Here is a 10,801-nt window from a genome sequence, read left to right on the forward strand (position 1 = left end):
TCTCGTATTGTATAAAGTATAAACTCAATGAGGCTTAGATTCATACAAGAGGTTAGTATTTCATATCCACAACTGTTTGCTTAATCTTCATCTGTCAATTTTCCAACCTGTAATTTCACTGTGCTTAAAGCTATCATCTTTGAAAATTGTTTCTTGTTTCATTCAATTAGGATTCTTTTTTCAGTCTACACTTGTTACATGCAGAGGCGGAGCCAGGATTCGAAGCTTGTGGGTTCGGGGTTCTAATTCTTTAAAGTTACTGAGTTCTTAATTAATAATTTATACATATTTGACAAAATTTTTAATACAAATATATGATTCGGACAAAAGTTACTGGGTTCGGCCGAACCCACACCTGAAGGGCTGGCTCCACCCCTGGTTAGATGTTGGTTGAGGGGAGAGTTTTTTTTATAAATTACGGGTCATACTCATGCAAATAACTTTTCTGGTCTATTTAGTACTATAGTTGGAAAAGTATGGTGAAAAACAACAGAAGGGTTGAATATTTCCCTTTTGATGACTTTAGTCATACATAGATAGAAAATGAAATTGACAGTCAGTGTAAGACACGTGGACCTATTAGTTGATGTTGGTAATTTGGCACCACCAGTATCACATTGATTGGAATTTGTCAAATTTCTCTTTCTTAATGCCATCTAAACTGCCGTTTGAATTAGGCATAAGTTCATTTCTTGATTGGTTGCAGCAGTAAAAATTGACAACAGGAAAACATAGATATTAACTAGTCCTAGTGACAATTTTGAGAAAGAAAAAAGTCTTTTAAGTCTCCAACGTATTTACTACAAAAAGAAAGTATTATTTGTTTGAAGAAAGGTATTCTTTGTGGTAGAGTTTTAAACTCAACAACTAGTTCAAAGATTCGTTTGAATCATACGATGTTGTCGGGTTTCTATTCAAGAGGGGACAAATAAAGAGTACTCGTATTATTGTTAGACCAATGAAGATTCTATTGTAATGGACTTGAATCTCCTTAAAGAGAACGACTTATTCGCTCCTTAAAATATTGTGTTGAAAATCAATTGAGTGTTGCTCGATCATGTTGGAAATAGTTTGGAGGAGTGGATTATGAAGTTTGAGAACATTTAGAACTGGTTTGAATGAGGGGAGAGTTTGAATTTTAAAGCAAAGTTAGGGGTAAAAATGATTTTCACCCATGTCATAAATATACCACTTATTTATCACGTGTATGTCATGTATATAATCTTTGATACACATGACATAGAAGATATACACATGACATATAGAAGATATACACATGAGATACAATATATATATATATATATATATATATATATATATATATATATATATATATGACACAATTCTTTGCAAAATTGATTTCTTGGCTTAATGCATATGCGGCCCCCTAAACTTGCCCCTTTTTTTTTTTTTTTGGCACCTCAACTAAGTGTTGTTCTTATTGAACCTCTGAACTTGGCCTTAAGTGTGTCTATCAAACACAATTCGACTTACATAGCATATATGGTGAATTTCATTTTTTTTTAGCATTGCGCGTTAATGTCAATCGCATCCTACGTGAAAAATTCAACCAATTAAAACACCTTACCCATTTTAATTATACACATCAGATAGGAAGAAGTGTGCTACAAGTGAAGAACCACCACTTAAATCAATCAAATAACAAAACTGGAAAATAAGAAATCAAAATTGGAAACTAAAACTGAAAATAAAAATTGAAAACTAAAACTGAAAGATAGGAAACCAAAACTGAAAACTAAAATTGGAAAATCAAAAACTGAGAAGTAAGAAACAAAAACTAAAAAACCAAAACTTAATATCTGATGTGTATAATTAAAATGGGTGGGGTGTTTTAATTGGTTGAATTTTCCACGTGCGATGCAATTGACATTCATGCGCAAGGCTAAAAAATATGAAACTCACCATATATGTTACGTAAGTCGGATTGTGTTTGATAGACACACCTGAGGCCAAGTTCAGGGATTCAATAGGAACAACACTTAATTGAGGTGCCAAAATGAAGAAGAAGAAGAAGAAAAAAAAGGACAAGTTTAGGGGGCGCATATGCATTAAGCCAAGAACTTAATTTTGCAAAGAATTATGTCACATGTATATTGTTGTATCTCATGTGTATATCTTCTATATGTCCTATGTATGTCATGTGTATCAGCATTATATACATGACATACACGTGATATATAAGTGGTATATTTATGACATGAGTGAAAATCATTTTTACCCCCAACTTTGCTTTAAAAATCAAACTCCCCCCTCAATTATGAACAATAGGCATTCTCCTCCCTTTATCCTATGCAATACCTATATTTACTCTTGACATTTTCAATCCTCCGTCTATGTAATGCCTTTGTATATTATATAAAATTTATTTTTTAAACCTAGATATTTATAGATTTTTATTTAAATTCATATTATAAGTAGAATAATCCTTTTATGAATTTATCACAAAATCTAATGTTACTTTTTATGATTGATATTTATACACACACACTCTCACTCACATATTACCTGTTATTTTTACGTATGTATGTATATGTATATTTAAGTTTCACTTCTCTCTTATTCTCTATTGTCAATATATAAATGATTTTTGGTTGTTATTAATGGAATACCTAAAATTATAATTTAAAATTCATTTACAATATAAATAAATAATCTTTTAGAAATTTGTTATAGAATATACTTCTATTTTTATTAATTAATTTGTATTACCTATTATTTTTACTTGTATAAATAGATATTAGAGTTTTGATTATTATTAATAAAAAAGAAATTCTTTTTCTTCTCATTTATTTCATTATAGGACGGCATTAAGTTGCATACTCAATTAATACTTCTCACTTTTCTTTTCCCTCTCAAAAGTAATATTTTTTTATATATAGGAAATTTGTTACATAGATTAAAGAGATTTAAAAAATCATGATTTTAAACAAGTGAAAGTAAAAAAGACAAGTTGATAATGTAAGGGTAACATAGGAATTTAAAAAAGTCAATTAGGATAAAGAGGAGAATGACTATTGTTGAAAGTTGAGGGGAGAGTTTGATTTTTAAAGCAAAGTTTGAGGGTGAAAATAATTTTCATACACAGGACATACATATACTATAGCAAGTGATATACATGAGACTGTTGGGAGTGCAAAAGAAAATGTAGAAGAGAATTGCGAAGTCAAGGTAGTCCACTCAGAATTGTGATTTGCTTCTTCCTCTTTCAAGTATTGTAAGGTAAGGAGTATTCGGGCAGTGGTGCAGACCAAGTCTTTTGATAATTGTTCTCACAGAATTCACAGCCCATTTCTCAAGATATGGATGTTAGGGACCAAATCCTAAGTAACATCATGTGTAAAAGCCTATGGTCCGTTCCGTGACCACACCCTATAAACTGTTTCTGAGAGCATTATATAACATGCAAGTCTCAATCTTCAGTATGGTATTTTTTGTAACAATGGTTTCTTGGAAAATCCTATTATGGGGTCATGTGTGATAATACAATTTACCTTATTTGCATCTTTGTGGTAGAGGAAGATGGTCAAGGTGTTTCAATTAATCTTTGTTCTGCTCACTGCGTACATCATGTGTATGTTATCTTTGGTGGCTCTGTTGCGGTCAGTTCATCCAACCTTATTCTATGTTTTCTCTCAATAGTAAGTTTTCTTCATCAACGTAATTCTATTGCAATCCTTGAATTCTATTGCAATCCTTGAAGAAGAAGAAACTATTGTTAAATGGCCAATTACAAAGGGTAAAGTTTATTCCAATATTAAAATACTATTAAAGGGATCTTCTCAAGATATGTCCTAGAGGGACAGACGGGGAAATAAATGTTTTTTTATTATTTCCTTCAGTGCTTAGCAGTGAAATTTATCAAAGATAAGTTGATTAGTTTTACTGGGACCAAAGAGACCAGGCGGAGCGATAACAAGGATATTGGTGTAGGCAATAATCAGTCCATGAACTTGACTAATGATAGACCAAAAGCTCAAGTGTCTTTGTCCATGCTAATTACAAGAAGATTTGATGTGTCTTAAAGTGTTTACGGAGCAGGTGTTGCATAGGGAGCCAAATTGTTTAGGACTGTAATTTGGAAGATGTTTGAAAACTTAAATGCATCTTATGATCAAGAGCGTACTCACATCGTGGCTTCACTGTTACTGTATGTCAAGTTTGGTTCCTTGCAGGTTTTTGCTTTAACTCTTCTTTGGCACCCTTCGTATTAGCCTCCTATTATCCTCCCTCCCTCTCTAAAACTCAACCATCTTGTGGCTTTATCATGGTTACATATTGTGGCAGAGTCAGGATTTTCACTAAGAGAGTTCAAAATATAAAAAAGTAAACATACGAAGAAGTCAAAGGGGGTTCAACATCTACTATATATACATAGAAAATAATTTTGATCATGTATAAGTAGTATTTTTCTCCACTGAAGGGATGAACCCCCTCGGCCCTATGTGGCTCCGCCCCTTACATATCAACCATTCTTTCCATTTCGATGGTATCATAAGTTATAGCATGCTGGGACTTGTTCAGTTACTCTTAATTTTCAGCACCATAGGACTATTTGGTTGAGCATTTGGCTGCCTCTCTAGAGTTGCTACTTGTTCAAAAAGCAGAGCAGAAGACTGTTCTATCATTTAAACAAGTGGATGGAGATTTAACTTCTGGAGGTGTTCATGAATCAGGCAAGTGTATGGTGGCATTTTATGTCTCCAAGCAGATTTTACAGGTAGAAGCTCTAAAGAATACTTCTTCCACACTTATTAGTATCCGACCTATGTTTCAAGTCTTATTGGAAGTACTATGAAGCTCCTCAGCAATTGTTGAAGTCGTCTTTGTTGATGTTCGCGAAAATGGCTGCTGTATGGGTCAAGCTGCAGTAACATCAATATCATTGAAAAAAACAGAGCTGTGTCAATTTAAGGATAGATCTTTTAACAGGTTGCCCATTGCAATAGCTTTCTCTTCATGGTCAGCAATGAACTTTTGGTATTCTTATGGTTCTATTCAACACATTAAGATGGGAGGTCTGGTTCTTGCTTTCTAATAGATGATAGTGGTTCATTGGAAAGGAATTAGCATCTTTATCATATCAGATGTATTCTTCTCTGTTAGTTCCACTGATTCTCACAACTATAGCACATCAAGGAAGATGATTCTTGAGTTGGTGACTGCGATATCAAGTACTGGTGACTTTTCATGGCCAATTGAGGCACTTTCAGTTTTCAATAGTGCATCTTTTACAAGGTTTATTATACATGCCCTTGAAGATGAGAAGCAACAGAAGTTACAACTAATGAGGAAGGTTTATGCCTCGGGAATATCTTTGAACTTTGGGTGAAAATGGTGCAGCCAAAACTACTTCTATCATTATTATGAGACGAAAAATAATGAGAGGAAGCTTTGGGACAGCTTATGTTGCACGAAAAGAGCACTTACAGTTCAATAGAAACTTTAAGCATTTTAAGGGTGCTTCTTTGAGCCAATTTATGAAGAAAACTCGCAGGCATTTCAACTTTTTTCATGGTGTGCTAGCTGACAAGGTTATAGTCGGTGTTGTCCCTGCTCTTGTTGTGTTCTCCATGGAATATGACTTTGTCAAGCAAGAGTTTTGAAAGCACAAACTCAAAATGCTCCCTGGGAATGCCATCTCAAGTGTGTTAAGTTATCATGACATACACTGTCCATTTTTCATCTCAACTTTGAGGACAAAGTTGTTTTAAGGGGGATTTGTGTGTGGGGTATTTGGCAACTTTAGTTAATTACATAATAGTCCCTTTAGTATTAGGAATCTAATTTAGTCCTTCTATTATGTTGTAGGGGTTATGAATGACGAATTATATTTTCACAAAAGGTGGATCCGAAAGTGTTAGAATATGGGTCTACAATTCGCAAGACAAAAAGAAGTCTCTCTGCGAACTTAAAACTTCTCGGACCAAAAATGATTCACCGGACGAAAAACCACGTATATTGGAATCAAGAACAACAACGTAACAATCATGAAGTCAAAGCTACCCTTATGAGGGTTAACCCAAAAAAAAGACTAAAAGGAACCTCAATTTATTGGACAATTTTCTTATTAAGAAATCATGCTAGTTACTATGTTTCTGGTTTGACTCAATCCCTCCCTTTACCATTTTGCTGCTGAGAGATAGATTTAGTTAAATTAAACCCAACTTTTGCTTTGTCATCTCATCAAGAACTTCAATCATTTCCTTTGAAAGATGGTTCTTGGAATCGCCTACTTTCCCTTGTCTGAAAAATATGTTGTTTGCAATAGTAGGGAAAAGAAAATCAGTGTGTGTACCCTCTTTATTCACTTCCAAGTTGCTCAGCTTCTCAAAGCTACAAAGCTCTATTATTTTCTCTACAGTGCCTTCACTTTCTTCCTTTAAAGAAAATGGCTTTTCCAAGAACTCAGCTAATCTCTTTGCATGAAACTTTGGATCTTTCTTCAAGTCCTCATACTTCAAGAAATAAATCATCTTTGGATATTCTAAGCTGGCTTTATAATATCCCATTACATGATCCCAAAATGGACCAAAGGGTGAATACCCTTTACTAAATTGGTCAAAAGCTTCTGGTAGAGAAATGAATGGAAGATCCTTGGGTCTTAATTTTTGAACAAAATACCAGAAAGAAGATAACACGTCTTTCGCATCGCGAAAAACGTACACTATTTTGCACTTGGAGGAGCCATCAGTTACAGGTAAAGAATTGAAGGCAAGATGTGTATGCATTAGAGAAGAATTTGGTATTGGATTTGTTGGGTACTTAAATGCATAGGACTCTAAATGAGGTACTAACTCATGTGGATTTGAAGAGAGCAAAGGATGTGTATTAAAATCATATTGTGGTCTATTTGTAATGGCAAAAAGAAGGGCCTTGAGCCATGTGGTACCAGATTTTGGGTAACTAGCTAGTAAGACATCAGTTGGTTTTAGCTTAAAGTGGTTATCTTGAAGAGCTATAAGACCTTGAAGAACTGGAGTGGCATACCAAAAGCCTTTGTATGGGTGAATGTACTCAGTAAGCCAACCTCTTTCTTTTGGAAGATCAGAGATTACTATATCAGGAAGTTGCTGGTTATCTTTGGTGGCACTATTTGTGAATAAAGAGGAGCTTTCCATTATGAGCTAATTGAGCAAAGGAGTAGAAATTCTTGCTACATTTTATAGGACTTTGGGAAGGAAAACAAAAGAGATTTACTATTTCATATACTCAACTGTCTGCTTAATTTTTTATCTGTCTTTTCTAACCAGTAATTTCAATATGCTTAATGCCATCGTCTTTGTAAATTGTTTCTTGTTTCATTCAATTACGATTCTTTTTTTGGAAAAGGGTCAAATATACCCATGTGCTATCAGAAAAGGGTTAAACATACCCCTTGTTATACTTTGGGTCCAAATATACCCTTCTCGTTATACTTTGAGTCCAAATATACCCCTCTGTTGTACTTTGAGTCCGAATATACCCCTCTTCCGTTAAAATTGTCCATGGTGGACATGAGATATGACATGGCACTGACAACTCTGAGGTGGACACCACATAGCATGCCACCTCACCACCCAACCCATTTACCCCAACCTGTTCTTTTTTTACTAACATATAGAAGCGTGAATAAAGTGACACTTGTTGAGATAATAAAGTGTCACTCTTTGTTGAGCTAATAAGACATTTTGAATAGTTACGAAAAGTCAACATCCTCTTTAAGCTCATTTGCATCTCACAGTCAGTGACACCTGTTGTACCAATTTAAGATTTTGTGTTGTTTCTCTTTTATGTTGCCCTTATGTGATTCAATATTACTCTCTCCATTCTAAAATATGTGTCACTTTAGCTTATTTCATGCTCATTAAGAAAAATAATAAATGTTATAGTTTACTAAGTTATTCCTATTTATTATTATTAGATATTTCTTGAGAATTGGACACTAATAAGAAGTACTCCCTCCGGCTCAAAAAATTGTCCACTTAAGTATTTGCACACTCCTTAAGAAAATAATAACTCTTAGGTAAAAATAGGTAATTTGACTAAACTACTCCTAATTAAATAGTGGGATTTGAACATTTAACACTTAATAAAGGCAAATCTGAAAAAATAAGGTTATTTATTTATTTATTTATTTATTAGTGTACACTCTTTTTGAAAAAAACAATAAAGCTTTTTTTTTAACCGGAGGGAGTAGTTCTTTAATATAAGGGTATAGTTGAAAAAAATTACTATTTTTGTCTTGAATTCCTAAAGCAACACTTATTTTGAGACTTTTTTTTTTTTTGTTGCTAAAGCGACACTTATTTTGAGACGGAGGGAGTACTTCAATTGCCATCACACAATTTAGTAAATAAGGAAAACTTTTAGGATATTTTGCAAAGGTAGCCTGTTTGGCCAAGCTTTTAGGAGGTTAAAAGTGTTTATTTTTAAAAAGTGAGGTGTTTGACGAAGATTTTAAGAGAAAATAAGTGTTTTTAAGGAGCAGCAGAAGCTGTTTTCCAAAAGCTAAAATAATAATTTTTCTCTAAAAGTACTTTTTGAAAAAACATGTTTAAGAAAATAAACTTAGAAATATTTTTTAAAAGTTTAGCAAAACACTAATTGCTGCTCAAAAGTCTTTTTCAAATTGATTAACTAAACACAAATTGTTTCTCATTAAAAGTACAACTTTCAAGATTAGCTAATTTTCAAAGTTCGATTGCGTGAATAAAGTGCTTTTGTTGTCCTCACAGACCTATTTTTGGAATTCCATAAACTTAATTTTCTTGGGAAGGGCATCACTCCCTGTTGAGCTAAGACATTTTGAATAGTTACCAAAACTCAACATCCTCTTTAAGCTCCTTTGCATCTCACAGTCAGTGACACCTATTGTACCAATTTAAGATTTTGTGTTGTTTCTCTTTTATGTTGCCCTTATGTGATTCAATATTTCTCTCTCCATTCTAAAATATCACGCTCATTAAGAAAAATAATAAATGTTATAGTTTACTAAGTTATCCTTATTTATTATTATTAGATATTTCTTGAGAATTGGACACTAATAAGAAGTACTCCCTCCGGCTCAAAACATTGTCCACTTAACAATTTGCACACTCCTGAAAAAATAATAACTCTTAGGCAAAAATAGGTAATTTGACTAAACTACTCCTAATTAAATAGTGGAATTTGATCACTTAACACTTAATAAAGGCAAATTTGTGTCAAAAATAAGGTTAGTTCTTTTTTTATTTAGTGCCTGTACACTCGGACGAACCAACATTTAAACTTACATTTAGCTAAGAACGTGGATAGGCCTAAAGTGGCCACTTGCGCTCGAAAAAAGGGTATATATACATATAATTACTATTCTTCTTTCGGTCCGCCTCCTAAAGAAACAAAACTTATTTTGCGGTCCGGCCGCCTCTGGAATATATGCGAAACTCGTTTTGAGCCGAAACGGCTCTCATAAGTAACTATGCATCAAAGGATGGGCCACAAGGACACTTCCGATTATTTACCTTGTATGTGTCTACAAGCCTCTAAAGAACCCTTTTAGGAAAACCGATCACAAAATTCGTCCACAAACACAAAAGAAAGATATAGACCCGTGCAACTCCGAACAAAAGGGAAAATGGCGGATGTAATTTAGGAGTTCTATTGCAATAAATCGATCCGTACTGATTCACCCGAATGTTTAAGATCAAATAAAAAGGGACGTATGCGAAAAAAAGGTAACATCAAAGGAGTCTTTGAATGAAATGAAACTTAAGCTAAATAAATCGAATACATATGTATGTGACTTTCGAACATATCCGTATGATTTTGCATCTATATGTCTTATCCGGGCGTAGTTGAAACCGCTTTAAAAAAGTTTATGATATGCATAGGTCATATGCTTGGGAATACTCTCTGATCCATATCCCATTTTAAAGTTGGGCATAATAACATAATCTTCGGCATAATAGCATAACGGCCCTTCGAGCATCATAATCATCATGTGTTGTAAACCACTAAGGTCGTAATGCATATATAACGCCTCTCCATTTTCCCCATACCCCATATATATATATAATCGTCACGGGTCAATATGCATATATATGTAAATGAATGCAATTATGAATGTGAACTAACATAATCATGATATAAAACTCGGGACCCATGTTCCAGAAAGGAACAATCATAACTTCAAGAATCGAGATACTCCTTACTTCTAAATAGAGTAATATGGAGACTCGATTACTCGTTGTTCGCTCATGTTATAGGATAATGCCAAAATGAAAAAAAGGGAAAGCCTTAACATACCTGGAAGCTTACTTCTCGACTTTTCCAACTTACTTTCTGTCTTGCAATCTACATAAAATCATTCGTAATCTCGTAATCTACATATAAAATCATTCATACTATTGTTAGGCTCATTATCATATGCTCGTCTTAAGCCCTCAAATTAAATCCTCTTAAAATTTGCCGAAATTTGGGCAGCATCTCCCCTGTTTATATGTCCAGCCCGAAATCACAATTAAGCAACCAATCAACAACAACAACAATACCAACTTCAACAATAATATTATCAACACCAAAATACTCCATAAACATCCCACACGATGTTTTATCCAATTTCTCGACCCATAAATTCATTATGCGCTCATTTAGTAACTTTTCCTCCGTAAATAGGCTTAAATCAATACTAATAAGGAAAGATTCATACCTTTCACCCACTAGAATTGCAATATCTTCGATTATCACCTTGAATCCAAGCCGAGCTTCGCCGCAATTCGATATTATAATCGCAGCTATGTGTTGTCCGAACTTAAATTCGGGA

General features: G+C 33.8%; 1 protein-coding gene across 1 annotated transcript; it reads right to left on the reverse strand.

Annotated features, from left to right (window-relative positions):
* Positions 1-5,822: 5,822 nt before the first annotated feature.
* On the reverse strand, positions 5,823-7,244 carry LOC132068560 (flavonol 3-sulfotransferase-like). The gene has a single exon (XM_059462191.1). It carries the CDS (start codon positions 7,137-7,139, stop codon positions 6,171-6,173), a length of 969 nt encoding a protein of 322 aa, XP_059318174.1. The 5' UTR covers positions 7,140-7,244; the 3' UTR covers positions 5,823-6,170.
* Between the last annotated feature and the right edge of the window lie 3,557 nt (positions 7,245-10,801).

This window comes from Lycium ferocissimum, chromosome 1 (genome assembly GCF_029784015.1).
Source record: "Lycium ferocissimum isolate CSIRO_LF1 chromosome 1, AGI_CSIRO_Lferr_CH_V1, whole genome shotgun sequence".
In the NCBI taxonomy this organism is placed as follows: Eukaryota; Viridiplantae; Streptophyta; class Magnoliopsida; order Solanales; family Solanaceae; genus Lycium; species Lycium ferocissimum.